The 19,977-nt window shown below is 48.5% G+C and overlaps 1 protein-coding gene across 1 annotated transcript; it reads right to left on the bottom strand.

Annotated features, from left to right (window-relative positions):
• Window positions 1-392: 392 nt before the first annotated feature.
• LOC308143499 (organic cation transporter protein) lies at window positions 393-18,807 on the bottom strand (the record flags this gene model as incomplete). The annotated part of the gene is made up of 10 exons (XM_080514330.1): window positions 393-634; window positions 3,308-3,520; window positions 4,611-4,719; window positions 5,884-6,095; window positions 6,850-6,959; window positions 9,870-9,993; window positions 13,172-13,340; window positions 15,545-15,699; window positions 15,807-15,910; window positions 18,499-18,807. 10 exons carry the CDS (start codon window positions 18,805-18,807, stop codon window positions 535-537), a joined length of 1,605 nt encoding a protein of 534 aa, XP_080370456.1. The 3' UTR covers window positions 393-534.
• Window positions 18,808-19,977: the final 1,170 nt, after the last annotated feature.

Raw genomic sequence — 19,977 nt, 5'->3', positions numbered from 1 at the left:
TGAGGCTTTTTTCTGTTTTCCTCCCTCTAACAACCAATCAGCTCTCAGCAGACTGCATCATACAGAGCATCTTCCTCCCTCTAACAACCAATCAGCTCTCAGCAGACTGCATCATACAGAGCATCTTCCTCTCTAACAACCAATCAGCTCTCAGCAGACTGCATCATACAGAGCATCTTCCTCTCTAACAACCAATCAGCTCTCAGCAGACTGCATCATACAGAGCACCAGGGTTAACCACTCCTCCTCACTAAGATAAAAGTTGCTGTTAACTTCTTGCTAAGAGTTTCTCTGAGACACTTCCTGAATCACTTTTAGCTCAGATTGCTTGCTGGGTATTTTAGGCTAATTAAGGTGTGAGAGACTCAGACAGTTTGTCAATACAGGCGCTGGAGACCAGACGTTTCCTCAACAACACAAAGGTAAAGAAAGTCCAGCCAAAGGTCACAATGTGGCTGAAGTGACATTAAAGGTCCAGTCCAGCTCAGTGTAAGGGTGACGTCCACTGGAAGCAGACCTCTGTCCTCCAGAAGCTCATGCTGAAGGCTTGCTTGTGTCTCGGTGGACGTTGGAGCTGCAGTCTGACTTCCTCAGACAAGCCTTGAAGAAGGTGGTATTCACTCCGTCTTCGTCACTGGTGGGTCACAAAGAGACGAAACTTCTGTTGGATCAAATATTCTGCAAAGCTTTCCAAGTGAGGATTTCAATCTAAAATCAACCCTGAAACCTCTGAGCATCAGCAGAAACCCCTTCAGACCAATCACGGCTTTGCTGCCTCCGGTTTAAAGGTGGACGTTCAAATGAAAAGCTATAATCTATAGCATTCAGTTGACAATGTGCAGCGGGAGAATCAATATACAAGCTATGATATGTTATATCTTTGACTTTGAAATCAATACCTGTTCCACATGAAAAGCCTCTTCTTGCTTCGCTGAATCACAGTCTCATCTTTTAATCCAAACGGCGACTTGTGGACACACTCCGCCGTGACTTTTATCTGTCACTAACATTTTCTGTCTGAACAACAGAAAGTCTGCTTCCTGTTAAAGGAGGTTTTCCTTCCTACTGTCACATCTGAACCTGTTGGTTGTTCTCTGTCTTGAAAGGACTGAGTTGTATTTGGTACATAACTAAAATACAATCCAGTCTAACAGAATGAGTTGAAGCTCCTGTCAGCGCCAGTCCACCCTCAGAATGGATGCAAACCCCCCCACTGTGAAGAAGCGCTTTGTGCTCAGTTGCTCCGTGTTTCAGCTTGGGTTTGACCAGAACATTGTAGCGTACGAACAACACGTGTTCTGGAGTTTCTTGTAAACCTCTGACTAGCTGATCTCACCTGTGTTTGGCCACCTGTGTGGAAGGCAGGCGTCACTTTAGGGGAGCTGATCTGCGTATGCTGACTCGGTCAGTATTGCTGCTCTTATTATTATTATTATTTTTTTAGCTATAATACATGGACTGCATTTATAATGCATCCAGTGTTTGGATGAAGGTATACATATCTAACTGTATGCTTCCAGATCTAGATAGAAGTTGGGTTCTCGCCATGAAACTAAATTTGGGAGGACTTTTGTTGGCGAATACGTTGGCTCTCAGGCCTGGCACCCACCAGGGTTCTCTCCTTGGCCCAGTTCTTTTCCTAATGTATATGTTTCCCCTGGAGATGTTTTGCAGACAAACTTCAGATATTTCTCCTCATACAATCAAATAATCATCTGTGCAGGCTCTGATAGACTGAACAGAAGGTGGACGTACAAAGAAGAAGTGCTCATTTACAAAGCAGAACTTCTTTTTGGCCAATCAAACCGGTCACATAGGCCCCGGTTCCACCGCACACAAGTGCCGGGACGGAGCGGAGCGGTACGGAATAGAGACCCTGACTGAAATTTTGGGTCGCGTTTCCACCGCAGAGAGGAGCATTAAAAGTGGGCGGGGCTTATGAGCTCCACAAAAATGTGACATTATAACAGAAAAGAAAGTCGTCACATGTAGATCTTATGAATCCTCTGTTGTTGTTTACATTCTCCACTTTGCACTGTTATTTTTTGCAGCGGAAAAAAAAAGAAGTTACTTTTTGCAGCAGTTATTTTTTGCAGCGGAGAGCTGCCACTTGCCGGCGACTTGAGGCGACGTGCCCCGCACTCGAGCGCTGGGGGGCGGGGCAAGTGGCCGGACGTTCCCCCCGGTTGGCTGAGGCACAGACACGGGAGTCTGAGCTTTCTGCTCAAACGCAGGAGGTTCTCCACTCCGGCGCTGATCGCGGTCCGGCAGCACAGCGCCGGAACACGGAGGCGCCGAGCTCCGAGCTCCTTTTCATCGCTGCCGCGGTCCGTCCCCGCGATATAGCGCCACTGACCGCGATATAGCGCCACTGACCGCGGCTGAACAGAACGCTGACCGCCTCTGGGAAGCGGAGCTGCCGGAGCGCGGTCAGCGCCGGAGCCCAAAGCTCCAGACTCCGGTGTCCCGGACACACATCCACGCCACGGTGAGCGCTATGCCGCTAACAGAAAACTCCAACGCCTCAAGTCCGCTCTTTCACCACAAACACTAAAGTTGAGCAGCAAAGAAAAGAAAATGAAAATAAAAACAACCAGAGCACAGCTGACCACACTGACAGCAGAGGATTCAGCCGGCACATTAAAATATTGAGGGCGTGTCGTAAATCACTGACCAATCAGCAGACAGCAGATCAACCTCAGACCTGTTCCGTGGTCCTGGTACCCCGACGGAAGGGGAGCGGAAAAGCGGTCGCCTTTGGAGCGGTCTGGAGCGGTTCAGACCGCATTCCTGTCGTGACACGCGAACCGGAGCGGTTTAGACCGGTCTAGGCCGGCACTTTTTGTGCGGTGGAAACGGGGTGAACGTGGAACAGTAGGATTCTTTCATACTGCCAGTGGAACTTATTACTTAATTCAACCACCCAGTAGCAAACAACTCGGTAATCTTCAATTGTGTTTTCAAAATTGCCAAAGACAAGACAGGCTTATTTTCAGTTCAAACTACCCACAGCAACTAAATGAATTCTTCTGTACCTTTGCGACGTTCTACCTAAATGACTATAACTGTCTGTACAGAAGAATGAAAAGTCTTTCATCTACAGACCTCCTTACATTAGATTTCAATAAATTTTGTTTGAAGTTTTCCTTTATTTTTAGTGCAATAAAATTAGAGATGATAAAAATCTTTGAATTTAAAACACTTTTAAAATGAATCATGCCATAGACAGGATGCCAGAAACACAAACCCTGAAGTGTGCATGTGTTGACACAGAGAGCAGTACGAGTGAAGGAGTTGGGATTTGAACCTGCATCTGTGTCCCTCGATGTCCTGGATGGAGTCGGGAAGCGGTTTGTTGGCCGTCTCCGGCAGCAGCAGCGTGAGAGCAGCTCCCAGCAGGGGCAGGACGCCGCACAGCATCATGGGAGCTTGAGGACTGAGGAACCTCAGGAAGTGCATCATGGGGGCCAAGACGCCGCCCAGACGGGCAAACATGGAGCCCATACCAATCCCATTCTGCCTGAACATCACACAAGGAAACACAAGCCAGCTAAGTGTTAGCAGCATCACAACAGACTCTCTTTAGCTCAACTCTTTCATGTATGCTAATGGTGGACATCATCTCCGTCTCCATGGTAACCAGCATGTGAGTGTGAGAGAATGAAACATGTGTGACCGAGTCAGAGCTGGAGAAGCTCTCAGACCCATCCACATGAGTCAGAACCATTGTTCTCGCCATCTCACTGAAATAGTTTCCTGTCCAAAGGAGAAGCATCAGTGTCCATTCAACACCATGATGTAGTAGCTATGCCAGGCCTATAGGTGGTGCTGCAACTGTGCCACAGAAATACACCCAAAACACAGAAAAAGAGAGCATGCAAAGATGGAGAAATGGACAAATCCAACATCTGGCCTAATAAAACCAAATCAGCAGCTGGAGCAGCTCGTCCGCCATGTTGTTGTTATTGTTAAGTGACGTTGTGGAGAGGGTTGAGAGGCGGGGCCATGACATCATCGTTTGCGGCTTAAGTTCGTCTTGTCCATGTACAAGTTGTGGAAGCGTTCAGTTCTTTGAAAGAAACGGTTTCCAGGCTCCTGAAGCGCTGCGCTGTGTGGTTCCATGAAGCAAGGTTGTGGTGTGGACAGGGCCTCACACGCCGTCACACGGAAACACATGGAGAGCCTTTACCACATTACCACATGCAGAAGGAGACAAAGCTCTCAATCAGCCTCAACACAAAGAGCAGAACAAACTTCAGCTCAGTCCAGATCAAACTGCTGACACAGCAGAAGAGCAGACTGTTAAACTGAACATCAGTGATGTGGGGCTCCGCTGGATTCTCTCATTCTCCTGACCTGCTTGCTGAACTTGTTCTGTGTCTCTGTGAGCCTGTTTCTCTTCGAACACATGATCATCAATCAGCTTCACGTGACAGAGGAAGGAATCCCCGAGTATAAAACAAGATCGTATGAGCGACGAGCCTTTAGGAAACATTTCAAAGCGAAGTGATCGCAGCTGCCAGTCGTGGTTCAGAAGCTCCAGGCACAATGAAAACAGTGACATGCTCTCAGAACAGGGTTCAGAAGGTTTCATGAGCAAGGACTCTCACCTGATTACAGTGGGAAACACTTCCGCTGAGTAGACATAAATAATGGACAGAGAAGCCGTGATCCCAAACTTCCCCACCATGGCCAGGCTCGTCTTGACCATTGACCGGTCTGGAAATACAATAGAATGACATTCACAAGAAATAAAGCTGGATTCATGTGTTGGTGAGAATCTACTGAGGTTGACTTCGTTTTCCCTAAATTCAGACTTATTGTCATTTCAAGTAAATCAGCCCCAAAACTCACTCCTTTTTCTACAAGGGAATAATGAAATATCTGCTTGTATTTGTTTACAAGTATGTTAATAAAAGAGTTTCAATAAGTGCTCTTTATTCACTAGCCATTTGAAAGTACAATTTCCACCACTAAGGGTCTCTCAAGCTAAAATAAGGCTAGATTGTTCTAATGTGGTTTGTAAATGCGCTGCATTTAATTAAACATGGGCTGAAATTGAATGATAATAAAGAAGCCGCCGTAGAAATGTACCACCAGCTGCCACTGAAGGAAAACTGAAGGAATTCAGTGCACAGAGAAATGTATAAAGTGTGAAATGTGCAGCTTTTTGACATGACTGTGGGTTAGTGAGGTCTACTTTTCAACAAGGTTACAAAAGATCAGACAAATACAAAGTTTCTCACATTATGGGTCAGGTTCAACACAGATCGTCTTTGTTGTTGTTGTTGAATTCTGGATTTATTTCTAGATTAAACATTGAGGTTTCCACTTTAAAAAGTCAACTACAGACAAAAGCAGTGAGACATTTCTAGTTGTTTGGCCGACCAGAGACCATCTATACTGTCTAGTAGGTCTGAGGTGCCCACATCTAAATCTCAATGATTGACCTCCACTAGAACCAAAACACTAAAACATTGTTGTAAAAAATAAAGTAATGATTGTACTTCATCTGCAAGCCCAACATTGGAAGTTCCTCGGTGCTTGTGAGAAGCTTCCTTGAGTTGGTCCAGTCCTCCTGCAGTGACGTTCCACAGTGTTCACAGTGACATGCTGCTATTAGGTAACTCAATGGTGAATGCAGTTTCCTGTAACGCCTGCAGGCTGTGAGGAGCTGGAGTGTGACGGAGCTGAGTGGAGCGAGAGAGCAGAGCTTCTGGAGGTTAACCCAGGGTCTGAGGTTGAAGACCAGCCCACACAAACATCTTCATTGCTTGATTTTTAGAGCTTCAATATGGTTCAGATCAATTCAATGTGCTGAGAAGTGTCAAACGCCTCTTTTATTCTGAAAGGGTGTGGAGCCTGTTGTGTGTGTGTGTTCACCGCCGGGGACGAAGATGGTGAGCAGGCAGGCGGAGCCGCCCACCAGCAGGAAGGCCAGCTGGGAGAACTTGCGGCTGTGGTTGAGTGTGAAGAGGGTGATGGTGCGAGCCGGCATCTCCACCAGACCGAACACCAGCTGGGTCACATAGATGTTCATCCCCAGAGCCGCGATGTTGAGGGAGAGGCCGTAGTACACCAGGATGTTCACAAACCTGACACACACACACACACACGCACGCACGCACGCACGCACGCACGCACGCACGCACACACGCACACACACACACACACACACACAGTGTAGAAGAAGGAAACGATGGTCATCATTGAGGAAGTTAGACGCGAGTTCACCACTATGTTTTGACCAACTTCAAAGGTTTCTGCACCTTCTTCCCCTCAAACTGCCTTGAAGAGAGGCTGTGGGTCTCTGATCTCATTCACCTTCATAAACACTATGGTGGTTTTAAAAGTCCATTCTAGACTGTGTGGTCATCATATCTAATGTGGACCATCATCAGGATCAGAATAGTTTTATTGTCATTACAGTAAACTACATATAATGAAATTGAGTGTGATGGTGTGTGTGTGTGTGTGTGTGTGTGTGTGTGTATGTGTGTGTGTGTGTGTGTGTGTGTGTGTGTGTGTGTGTGTGTGTGTGTGTTGTCATACTGGACCAAATGAGCAGACGTCCTGTTTAATGTTAATTCTTCAAACCTGTATTGATTGTGCTGATTCAGCAGGTTCCTCCTGGAGGTTGGGTCAAGGTCAGCATCATGTACACATTGAGAGGTTGATGTTGTGGAAGTGTTGGTGTTTAGCTTTGTGCCACAGAACGTCTTGGAGACCGGTCAAGTGGTTGATCCTGATATGATGTACTAGCAGGGCTGAACTGATCCTGATATGATGTACTAGCAGGGCTGAACTGATCCTGATATGATGTACTAGCAGGGCTGAACTGAGACTCACCACAGATAAAACACGATGAGAGACTGCCGCCTCATCCTCGGAGTGCGAACAAGGTCCACCATGGAGTGTTTGGTCTTCACCTCACTTTCCTCTTCAGCTTTATAGACCTGCTGAGACCACATGGGGACGTCTCAGTGCAGGTCATCAATGACTGGCTGGTTTCAACGTGTTCTTGTCGGATCTGCAGATTAATACGAGTCATGAAGCAGTTTAGTTTAAAAGTTATTGAATGAACTTTGAGCTGGTCTAAAAAACATCTGTGGAAGAAAATACAAATAAAAATGAAATCCAACAATACTGAAGACAAAAAAAGCCTGAAGAACAGTGTCGTTGAGCAAAAGCAGAGAGAAGAGCGTCAGAGCGGAGCTTTCAGGTTCTCTGAGAACCAGCTGTGCTGCTTCAGCTCCTGTCAACCAGCACAACATTCCACATCCACCACACGCACTGATGCATTATGGGCACATTGATTTCACATGAGTGGTATTTTTTAATGAAAGGTTATTTGTCTGCCGTTTCCTGCTGGTTGGTAAACGTGTTTCTCCTGGTTCCAGATGTGGTGACCACTGATGGACTGCAGCAGCAGGAGCTTGTCCCTCAGTGTTTCTCCTGGTTCCAGATGTGGTGACCACTGATGGACTGCAGCAGCAGGACATTGTCCCTCAGTGTTTCTCCTGGTTCCAGATGTGGTGACCACTGATGGACCAGGAGCTTGTCCCTCAGTGTTTCTCCTGGTTCCAGATGTGGTGACCACTGATGGACTGCAGCAGCAGGACAACATGCTGGACCTGCTGGAACCAAGCCTTCCTTCAGGAGACCTCCATTCTGCCCAGAGGTCACAGGTCGGCCCCGCCCCCCTTGGCCAATGACCTCCTGGTCGCTTCATGCATTTGTTTGACAGGTACCATGGTGGCTGTGCACGGTCTGTTGCCACGACAACCTCCCTTGGTGGCTGCTCCTCCTCTTTGCACCCCCCCCCCCCCCCCCCCCCCCAGAACCCCGGACAGGTCCAGCTGTTGATTCCCTCCCGTTCAGGGTCTGACTGGTATGTAGATCATTCATATACGTTCCCTTGTTGTTGTCAGGGTGTGTCACTGCTGCAGTGTCAACCTGCATCCATACAAGCTGCTGCTTCTCTGAGAAACATCTGCACTGGTCTTCCATGGAGCCTGTTGGAGGAGCTGTACCAGCAGGGCTGAGGGAAACGCTGGTTGTTTGAGGAGCTGTACCAGCAGGGCTGAGGGAAACGCTGGTTGTTTGAGGAGCTGTACCAGCAGGGCTGAGGGAAACGCAGGTTGTTTGAGGAGCTGTACCAGCAGGGCTGAGGGAAACGCAGGTTGTTGGAGGAGCTGTACCAGCAGGGCTGAGGGAAACGCAGGTTGTTTGAGGAGCTGTACCAGCAGGGCTGAGGGAAACGCAGGTTGTTGGAGGAGCTGTACCAGCAGGGCTGAGGGAAACGCTGGTTGTTGGAGGAGCTGTACCAGCAGGGCTGAGGGAAACGCTGGTTGTTGGAGGAGCTGTACCAGCAGGGCTGAGGGAAACGCTGGTTGTTGGAGGAGCTGTACCAGCAGGGCTGAGGGAAACGCAGGTTGTTGGAGGAGCTGTACCAGCAGGGCTGAGGGAAACGCTGGTTGATGGAGGAACGTGGAGACAGGAGCCTGTTTGAGGAGCTGTACCAGCAGGGCTGAGGGAAACGCAGGTTGTTTGAGGAGCTGTACCAGCAGGGCTGAGGGAAACGCAGGTTGTTTGAGGAGCTGTACCAGCAGGGCTGAGGGAAACGCAGGTTGTTTGAGGAGCTGTACCAGCAGGGCTGAGGGAAACGCAGGTTGTTGGAGGAGCTGTACCAGCAGGGCTGAGGGAAACGCAGGTTGTTGGAGGAGCTGTACCAGCAGGGCTGAGGGAAACGCTGGTTGATGGAGGAACGTGGAGACAGGAGCCTGTTTGAGGAGCTGTACCAGCAGGGCTGAGGGAAACGCAGGTTGTTTGAGGAGCTGTACCAGCAGGGCTGAGGGAAACGCAGGTTGTTGGAGGAGCTGTACCAGCAGGGCTGAGGGAAACGCAGGTTGTTGGAGGAGCTGTACCAGCAGGGCTGAGGGAAACGCTGGTTGATGGAGGAACGTGGAGACAGGAGCCTGTTTGAGGAGCTGTACCAGCAGGGCTGAGGGAAACGCTGGTTGTTTGAGGAGCTGTACCAGCAGGGCTGAGGGAAACGCTGGTTGTTGGAGGAACGTGAAGACACAACAGCTACAGATAAACTATGTGGCTCATAAGACGCTCACTTGATTTGATGAATAAGCTTATATAAACACCATCATTACCCTTATCAGTCACATCATTGGACAGTTAATTCATTGGAATCCACATCAAGTCAACGTCCTAGTTTTTTTCTTTATATTTTGAGTGTGTATGGGTTTAACCACCAGAAGACATCAGGTACTGTACAAGCAATGCTCACTTTGCTAGTTGAGTTTGTACTTCCAATCACTGCTGATTGACTGACACACTGTATGGTAGCATGGTTCCCTCATGGCCAGACGGACTGGGATCAGAGGAACAAATGGGCTCTGGGACTCCAAGCTCTACTTTATTTCTCTTCAGCACATCAACATTTGTTCATGGTTTTTGAAACACCGGGGCTTAACGCTCTTCAGATTTGACTTTGAGTCTGAATCATCAGTCCAGATGCTCCCGCTGACACGTTTGACCTCCCAACAGCAAGGCCCCTTTGAACCATACGATATGATTCCCAAAACACATTGGACAAGTTTCCAGTGTCTGTTGAAATCTCAGAAATGAATAAATCCTTCTGTCATCAGGGGTCAAACGTATGGCCTGCAGGCCCCCCAGGGGGTCAAAGGGTCAAATGTAAGGTCTGCAGGCCCCCCAGGGGGTCAAAGGGTCAAATGTAAGGCCTGCAGCCCCCCCAGGGGGTCAAACGTAAGGCCTGCAGGCCCCCCAGGGGGTCAAACGTAAGCACTGGATCAGTGCTTGTACTTCCTGCGGTGCAGTGGACATGTTGGTACCTGACACATCTCCAGGTCCTGGGTGAAGGGCTTCCTGTTCATCTGAGCTGCTCTCCTGATCACCTCCCACGCCTCCTCCTTCCTGTTGTTGCTCAGCAACCAGCGAGCCGACTTGGGTAGAACCCTGGAGAGAGAAGTTAGATCCTGAAAACACCACGTCTCCGTCACAACCACGTCATCAAGACAACCTGAAAACACCACGTCTCCGTCACAACCACGTCGTCAAGACAACCTGAAAACACCACATCTACGTCACAACCACGTCGTCAAGACAACCTGAAAATACCACATCTACGTCACAACCACGTCGTCAAGACAACCTGAAAACACCACGTCTCCGTCACAACCACGTCGTCAAGACGACCTGAAAACACCACGTCTCCGTCACAACCACGTCATCAAGACAACCTGAAAACACCACGTCTCCGTCACAACCACGTCGTCAAGACAACCTGAAAACACCACGTCTACGTCACAACCACGTCGTCAAGACAACCTGAAAACACCACGTCTCCGTCACAACCACGTCGTCAAGACAACCTGAAAACACCAGATCTACATCACAACCACGTCGTCAAGACAACCTGAAAACACCACGTCTCCGTCACAACCACGTCGTCAAGACAACCTGCCAGTTCCTCTGCAGCTCTGCCTGTGCATTTTACAATTCATTTTAACATTCTTTAATGAGTTTTAAACCTCTGGATGGTCTGGCTCCACCCCCTCTCTGAGCTGCTCCACCCTCCACCCCTCCACCCCCTCTCTGAGCTGCTCCACCCTCCACCCCTCCACTCCCCTCTCTGAGCTGCTCCACCCTCCACCCCAGCCGACCATGTACTTCTGGAGGAAGGAGGTCCAGAGCGAAGCTCAGAGGGGGCGGAGCTTGTTCAGTGGCATGAGCTCACTGTCCACTTTGAAACTCATCTTCACTTTGATCCCTTTGCTTTTAACCAAGTTTGACTCTGTCTGCTTGTATTGTTGACAACTTAGACTTTGTTTGGACTGTTTTTACTCCTTCACCTTACCTTCAGCCTTCACTCCACCTTCAGCATTCACTCCGCTTTCACTCTGCATTCAGCCTTCACCCTCCTTTCAGCCTTCATCCCCCCTTTATCCCTCCTTCATCCTTCACCCCGCCTTCAGCCTTCACCTTCCCTTCAGATTTCACCTTCCCTGCAGCCTTCCGCCTTCCTTTAGCCTTCATCGCACCATCAGCCTTCACTCTACCTCCAGCCTTCACTCTCCCCTCAGCCTTCACCCTTCCTTTAGCCTTCACCCCACCTTCAGCCTTCATGCCCCCCTCAGCATTCACCCAACCTTCAGCATTCATGCCCCCCTCAGCATTCAGCCAACCTTCAGCCTTCACACCACTTTCAGCCTCCACCCAGCTTTCAGCCTTCACCCTTCACAATCCTCTCAGCCTTCATCCCCCACCCCTACCTTCAACCATCATCCCCCCTTCACACCTTCTTTCGCTTTCATCCCGCCTTCAGCCTTCACCCCACCTTCAGCCTTCACTCTCCCTTCAGATTTCACCTTCTCTGGAGCCTTCAGTCTTCACCCTTCCTTCAGCCTTCATCCTCCCTTTAGCCTTCATATTGCCTTCAGCCTTCACGCTCCCCTCAGCCTTCACCCCACCTTCAGCCTTCATGCCCCCCTCAGCATTCACCCCACCTTCAGCCTTCACACCACCTTCAGCCTTCACCTGGCTTTCAGCCTTCACCCTCCTCTCAGCCTTCATCCCCCCTTCACACCTTCTTTTGCTTTCATCCCCCTTCAGCCTTCACCCCACCTTCAGCCTTCACCCCACCTTCAGCCTTCACTCTCCCTTCAGATTTCACCTTCTCTGGAGCCTTCAGTCTTCACCCTTCCTTCAGCCTTCATCCTCCCTTTAGCCTTCACCCCACCTTCAGCCTTCATGCCCCCCTCAACATTCACCCCATCTTCAGCCTTCACACCACCTTCAGCCTTCACCTGGCTTTCAGCCTTCACCCTCCTCTCAGCCTTCATCCCCCACTCCAACCTTCAGCCTTCACCCTCCCCTCAGCCTTCACCCTACCTTCAGCCTTCACCCCCCCTTCAGCCTTCACCCCACCTTCAGCCTTCACTCTCCCTTCAGATTTCACCTTGTCTGCAGCCTTCAGTCTTCACCCTTCCTTCAGCCTTCATCCTCCCTTTAGCCTTCATATTGCCTTCAGCCTTCACCCTCCCCTCAGCCTTCACCCCACCTTCGGCCTTCATGCCCCCCTCAGCATTCACACCACCTTCAGCCTTCACCCTCCTCTCAGCCTTCATCCCTCACTCCCACCTTCAGCCATCTCACCCCCTTCAGCCTCCATGCCCCCCTCAGCATTCACACCACCTTCAGCCTTCACCTGGCTTTCAGCCTTCACCCTCCTCTCAGCCTTCATCTCCCACTCCCACCTTCAGCCATCTCACCCCCTTCAGCCTTCATCCCCCCTTCACACCTTCTTTTGCCTTTACCCCTCCTTCAGCCTTCATCCCCCCTTCAGCCTTCTCCCCCCTTCAGGATGCATCCTCCCTTCAGATTTCACCGTCCTTGCAGCCTTCAGCCTTCCTTTAGCCTTCACCCCTCCTTCAGCCTTCACCCCGCCTTCAGCCTTCACTCTCCTTTCAGATTTCACCTTCCTTGCAGCCTTCAGCCTTCCTTCAGCGTTCACCCCGCCTTCAGCCTTCATCCCCCTTCACACCTTCTTTAACCTTCACCCCTTCTTCATCATCCACCCCCACCTTCAGCCTTCTTTCCCCTTCAGCGTTCACCCTCCTCTCAGCCTTCATCCCCCACCCCCACCTTCAGCCTTCTTCCCCCCTTCAGATTTCACCTTCCTTGCAGCCTTCAGCATTCACCCTTCGTTTATCCTTCACCCTCCCTGGAGCCTTCATCCCTCCTTCAGCCTTCAGCCTTCAGCCTTCACCCCTAATAATTCAGTTCTCTAGTTTATTGTTGAAATGATTAAAAGTAACCAATACGAGTGAACATCTGTGATAATCAATACTCTATAGTCAATACTCTGATAATCAATCTACCAACAGTCTCTTGTACTGGAGACGATGACACAATTCAGTTGGGAAAGCTTTTTGGAGAATTTCAAATTGAAAGATTTTCTCAAACAAACGTTGGTGGAATACGCTGTTTTCACTCAAAGATGTGTATTTTAAATAAAAGTGACCAAACTGGACCACAAATACATCACTTTTGAAACGACCTTTGAAATCGTCAATGAGAAACAGTCAATTGAAATGTATGTGACAGTGGGCGAGAGGTTCCTGTTGCTTCTCACAGGACGTAGAAGATGAAGAGGAAGCCTGGAGCTGAGATGGCCAGCTGAAGCGTCCTCCAGTCTCTGACCAGGTAGGCCAGCCCGGCCAGCAGGATGTAGCCCAGTCCAAACCAGTAGTCTGTGATGATCCCCGCCAGCATCCGCTGCTTGGGGCCGGTCCACTCAGTGCCTGGGAACCAAGACACACAGGCAGAGCCACACCTTCACCTTCCTCTTCACTGAGATGCTTCCCTTCACACAACCTAGATATACGTGTCTGAGGGGTCCTCTAGAATGCTCATACAGAGGAAAGCACAATGTGCCCGTGGCTCAGCCAACTCTCAACAAATAGACTAGCATAGAAATACTTTATTTACAAAGGGGAATCCTTGAAAATAAGACATTTGTATAAGTATATATAAGCATAACTCTTCACACACTACTTCAAAGCATTTAACTTGGGTTCTGTCTGTTTTATATTGTCAATGAATGAACTCAAGGTCAAGTTTATCTTTTGAATTCACCTGCATCACTTTCTCGACACATTCAAATGACAAAATGTGGGTTTGATCTTACTAACTACAACTGCAACACCTTGTTTAATGGTTTCCATCATCTATTGTTAAAATCGCCAAGAGGAAAAGATGTTCTCCTGACCCCCACGTCTCCTGCTGTTGTACCTCTACAGCTCTGTGGCGCCCCCTGGAGGAGGCCTGCCACACATTCTTTTAGCCACTGGTTTGAAGTGGTGGGCTCATTCTGACACAGTTAAAAACGTAACTTTGAAAATAAAATGTGTATCAGATTTTAATGAGAGAGTTTGTTTTTCTCACAATAATTTTCAGGAAAGTTCTGATGATGCCAAATTAAATAAAAAGGTTAAAACCTTCCAAATAACAAACAAAAGACTGATCTGTTTTGACAAGAGATCAAAAGGAATATCCACACAGAACAACACTTCTGCTTTGTCTAATGATTCAAACTGAAGTACAAATTACACTGGAACCTTCTGTGTGCTGGTATCAAATATATGAGTTTTGAGTTTGTTGGGTTTTATTGAACTTTTGGAATATTTGTTGTCAGGCCATATTTGACTGGTTTTGACAATCTGATGGTTTAGCTGCAGTTTTGTGATGTGCAGAGAAACCATAAGTCGCGTTAAAGATCTAAAACAGAAAAAAAACACTACAAGACTGGAGAAAATGTAAAACAGCTAAATCCCCCCCAGAAAAGTATGAATCAGCTCAAATGGCTAAACCCGTTAAACACATCTAAAAAGGTGAAAATTCAAAAACTAAAATGACCCTAAAAGAGGTTAAATGATGCAAATGTTGTATCTGTTTTCAGCAAAGCCCACAAAGGTAAATTGTAGTTCAACTTCACAATTGTAACATAAGATAATGTTTTTGTAATCATACTAAAACTATATATAAACTGTTCTCTTTTAATGGTTTAAATTTGTGGCTCCAGATGAGCATATTGGGGGATAAAAATGTGTCCTGGTAGCAGGTGTAATGTAGCTATGTATGTAGCTAGTAATGTAGAGTACTGATATCCTGGTAGCAGGTGTAATGTAGCTATGTATGTAGCTAGTAATGTAGAGTACTGATATCCTGGTAGCAGGTGTAATGTAGCTATGTATGTAGCTAGTAATGTAGAGTACTGATATCCTGGTAGCAGGTGTAATGTAGCTATGTATGTAGCTAGTAATGTAGAGTACTGATATCCTGGTAGCAGGTGTAATGTAGCTATGTATGTAGCTAGTAATGTAGAGTACTGGTATCCTGGTAGCAGGTGTAATGTAGCTATGTATGTAGCTAGTAATGTAGAGTACTGGTATCCTGGTAGCAGGTGTAATGTAGCTATGTATGTAGCTAGTAATGTAGAGTACTGATATCCTGGTAGCAGGTGTAATGTAGCTATGTATGTAGCTAGTAATGTAGAGTACTGGTATCCTGGTAGCAGGTGTAATGTAGCTATGTATGTAGCTAGTAATGTAGAGTACTGATATCCTGGTAGCAGGTGTAATGTAGCTATGTATGTAGCTAGTAATGTAGAGTACTGGTATCCTGGTAGCAGGTGTAATGTAGCTATGTATGTAGCTAGTAATGTAGAGTACTGATATCCTGGTAGCAGGTGTAATGTAGCTATGTATGTAGCTAGTAATGTAGAGTACTGATATCCTGGTAGCAGGTGTAATGTAGCTATGTATGTAGCTAGCAATGTAGAGTACTGGTATCCTGGTAGCAGGTGTAATGTAGCTATGTATGTAGCTAGTAATGTAGAGTACTGGTATATCACAGCCAGGCTCCTTTATATCTGGAAGAGCTGCTACCCTCTGTGTGGTCTGACGTTACACTGCCGCGCGGAGCAGAAGGGCTGCAGAGCACTGACCCAGAACAAAAGCATTCATGATGACACCAGAGATGGACGTTCCCACCATGAAGCGCAGAGCCGTGTAGACGTAGAAGTTTGGGGCGAAAGCAGCGCCGACCCCAAACACGGCCTGGATGGCCAGACTGACGAGGATGATGTTCCTGCGACCGTACCTGCAACCAGACGACTGATCTCACAAGCTTCAAAGAAAGAACCAGCAGGACGTGGAGCACAGAACATTAACATCTTTCATGGTGACTTTAGAGGATGACAAACTCACTTGTCGGCCAAAGTTCCAAACAGCAGCGCCCCAACCAGCAGGCCTAACATGTAGATGGACGAGCCCACGTAGTTCAGGCTGGCCTTGTCACAGACCAGGTCCCACTGGTGGAACACAAGTTCAAAAGTAGATTAGCCCAGCGGAAGCTTCAGCTAAAGTCTTTCTGTTGAGTCTGCAGCTTCTGCTTCGGTCCCCTTTAGTTCACCAGGAAGGTTCATCCAGATCTACATTGTACTCAATAGTACCAATGTCCTGTGGTCACTTAACTAGACTGGAGCCCGGGAGTGGCTATAGAGGAAAAAAATTACAATAATGTGTGGGAACAATAAATAAGTCGTTCCCTGAAGTTTATAACATGAGGGAACGAGATCATTTGATCTGCAGTTGTGGAGCCGCGGCCCTGGAGATGCTGCAGAGCTGCTCCGCTGGCAGCTGGGTGACGGATATCATTCACAAGCAGTTTTCATTGTGGTTCTTTTCAGGTAACATCATGGAAACTATAATAATAACGCATTGGTTTGTTATAGTGCTTTTCTAGACACTCAAAAACACTTTACATTGCTTTATTCATTTATTCCATACTGGATGGTGGTGAACTACGTCTGTGGCCACAGCTGCTCTGGAGCAGACTGATGGAAGCAAGGCGGCCATATTGCACATTTTTCACAGGCAGTTCAAGAATCAGTGTCTTGCCCAAGGACACTTCGGCATGAGGGCAGGCAGAGATGGGATTGAACCTGCAACCTTCCGATTGGGAGATGACCGCTCTACCAGCCAATCAAACCACCCCGACTAACTTCACTTCCAGTCTTGGTCGTGTTATGACTGCAGGCTGAAGTCTGCAGGCTGCGTCGCTCCAATATTTTCTCCCCACAGAACTTTATAATGAAGTCATACTTTTGATTCATCAGCAACTGGTAAACAAACTACATACTACTGTACTGTATATATATAAGGAAGGAGGCCGAGGACTAGTGAGCGTGAGAGCCACTATCCAGGATGAAACATCCAAGCTCCATACGTACATCAAGGACAGGGCTCCAACGGATGACATACTCAACGAAAGTCTCAGACAATGGCGAGATGAAGAGGTGCTGGAAGAGGGACCATCATGGGAGGACAAGCCCCTACATGGGATGTACCACCGGAACTCAAGAAGTCCTACCAATGGCTAGAGAGGGCTGGCCTACAGGACAGCACAGAGGCCCTCATCCTGGCTGCACAGGAGCAGGCTCTGAGCACCAGAGCCATAGAAGCCCAGATCTACCACACCAGACAAGACCCAAGGTGTAGACTGTGCAAAGAGGCACCTGAGACCATCCAGCACAGAACTGCAGGGTGCAAGATGCTGGCTGGGAAAGCATACATGGAACGCCATAACCAAGTGGCTGGCATAGTGTACCCAAACATCTGTGCGGAGTATGGGTTGGAAACCCCAAGGTCACAGTGGGAGACCCCCCCAAAGGTGGTGGAGAATGACCGATGAAGATCCTGTGGGACTTCCAGATCCAGACAGACAGGATGGTAATGGAGAACCAAGCAGACATTATGGTGGTTGATAAAGGGCAGAGGAACGCCGTGGTGGTGGATGTAGCAATACCAAGTGATGGAACATCAGAAAGAAGGAGTACCAGGGGCTCAGAGAGGAGCTGGAGAGGCTTGGAAGGTGAAGGTGACAGTAGTGCCCTCGGGGCAGTGACCCCCAAACTGGAGGAGTGGCTACAGCAGATCCCTGGAACAACCTCTGGTAGAGGACCAGGACCCTCAAGCTCCCAGGCCTCTGGTAGAGGACCAGGACCCTCAAGCTCCCAGGCCTCTGGTAGTGGACCAGGACCCTCAAGCTCCCAGGCCTCTGGTAGAGGACCAGGACCCTCAAGCTCCCAGGCCTCTGGTAGAGGACCCGAGCTTGGAATAGAAAAACAGGTGAACCATTTCAATGCATCACTGTGGATTCTGTTCTCTTTTCCATGCCCTGAAACTGCCAACTAGTTCTCTGTAACCTTGATGTGTTCCACAACTCGGTTCATCTGCCGCTGTGAAGTTCTTGGATGAAAAACAGCTCAATGGTTCTCAATGTTCCTTGAGATGAGGATTAGGGTACAGATGTGGACCTTCTCAGACTCTGATATCTTCCTGAAGTGGACGGTTTTATGTTGAAATGGCAAAACTGAAAAACCTGTAATCAAATGTTATCAAGTTCTCAAATGAATTGTGCATAATGTCTGGGGTTGTTATGAATTGGTGGGTGTGACCCTGGAGCTTCTCCTATGGTGTCATCAACAAACTATCATTCATTTCCTGGATGAGGAAATACAAAAGAAGATCAAAGCAAAAAATCCTCTGCACATGGCAGTTAAAGTCATATAACCAGGACTTCCACGTGGAATGTTCCGGAGTCCCAAACATCCCATATGTCTCCACAAGTTCCCTTCCAGCCCCTTAAATCAACCACAGACCCTCAGTCACTGCCACATGCTACACCGCCCGGTCCAATCACAGCGTCCCGCTCATGTACCGCTCCTCCGGCCCGCCCTCACACTCCTGTGTTACAAACCCTGGCAGCATATGTGAGGAGGCTCACCCCTCCTGCACCACAGGAGTTCCTCTCTGAAGCCTCGCCGCTGCAGCTGGGCCTCACCGGTCAGCGTAGTCACCCGCTTGTCACGTTCTCCAAATCCACACTTCCACTTACCTCGGTCACAATGGTGCTTTGGTAGGTCTCTGTGCTGTACTCCCAGCCCCCCCGGCACCTCACAGCAGGGCCTCCTGCATCGCTGTGGTTGGCCCGGGCCGGGCAGGACAGCTCTGGAGAGGGGAGGAGGCTGAAGTTCAGAGAGCCTGAAGACTCTGAGCGGCAGAGATGTGGGGGGACGGCCCCGGAGAAGATGGACACAAACATGTGGAAAGCCAGAAAGATCTGAGGCAGACAGATCCACACATATAAGAGCTTCTGGAACTTCCCGAATCCTCCGATAATGTGAAGAATCTCATCGAAATGCATCTCTGGCTGCTGAAGTGTGGCAGAAGCAGAAGGTGAGGATCTGGTGGAGCAGCAGAGGAGGCAGTAGAAGCAGAAGGTGAGGACCTGGCGGAGCAGCAGAGGAGGCAGACTCTCAGCTGGACCTGGTGCAGAGGCAGTCCAACCTGCCAGTCGGCCTCAGGACTGTGAGCTGCAGCGTCTGAAGCTGATTTAACGTCTGAGTGAGGGAGTGGACCTGATCCAGAGGGAGGCGTCTGACTGCTGGGGGAGGAGAATACTGACGTGGCCTCTCCTTTCTCAACACACTAGTGGATTTAGGTAACCCATTTCCACGTTTCATCAAGCGCTGGCAGTTTACCAACATGCTGTCGTCTCCACATAGGGAGGAAGTTCTCACACTGAGGAGGATGGAGACTGAATGAGGAAGTTCTCAGGTGTCATGTGGCATTTGGATTTTTATCATATTAAAGTCATTAAACTCATTGAGCTATTGGCAGAGAGACTCAAAGAGGCGTATTCCCACGTGTTGACCGATTCCTCTCCCACTGGAAGAACTGCTGGCGCAAAGGAAAATCCCTGAGGGATGAAAGCTTCTCACCATTATTGATACAATGCAGGCTCCAGCCTCAGGAACTCCTCAGCTCTCAATACGCTAACAGGCCCACCTGTTCAAATAGGAAGCACATTTCTGCAGTCTGAAGGTCGGTCAAAATGTCTTAAAGCCATGAGGGAAAAAACAACAACACATGAATGAAAATCCAGTGAGAAATTGATGATGATTGATTATACAACGACTTCCTCAAATCAGACTGTGGTCTTATTTCATAATACATCTCTGGTTGTTTCCACTTCCTGTTTTGTTCTTGCAAGCAGAAAACCCCCCAAAAAACTCTGCAGACTGTAATGGGCAAAAATCGTGAAATCCCAGTTTAGTCACAACAAGTGTTGCAGTCAACAAAGCAGCATGGAAGCACATGAATGGAAGGAGAACGAGCTTCAGGCTGAGCTGGAAGAGTCGGCACCTCCAACCCAACAAGGTCTTTCATCAACAGTGCAACAGGGCAAATCTGACGTTGAAAGAAATCCAGTCACATCTGAGTCTCCTGCTTTTCACCGGAGCTGAGCCACGTTGAGTTTCTAAAGTGAGTAACCAGGATTCAATCCAAATCAAGAACATTGTCATAGCAGAGT

Source organism: Blennius ocellaris (genome assembly GCF_963422515.1).
Source record: "Blennius ocellaris genome assembly, chromosome: 18".
Classification (NCBI taxonomy): domain Eukaryota; kingdom Metazoa; phylum Chordata; class Actinopteri; order Blenniiformes; family Blenniidae; genus Blennius; species Blennius ocellaris.
This window is presented reverse-complemented; position numbering and strand designations above follow the sequence as displayed.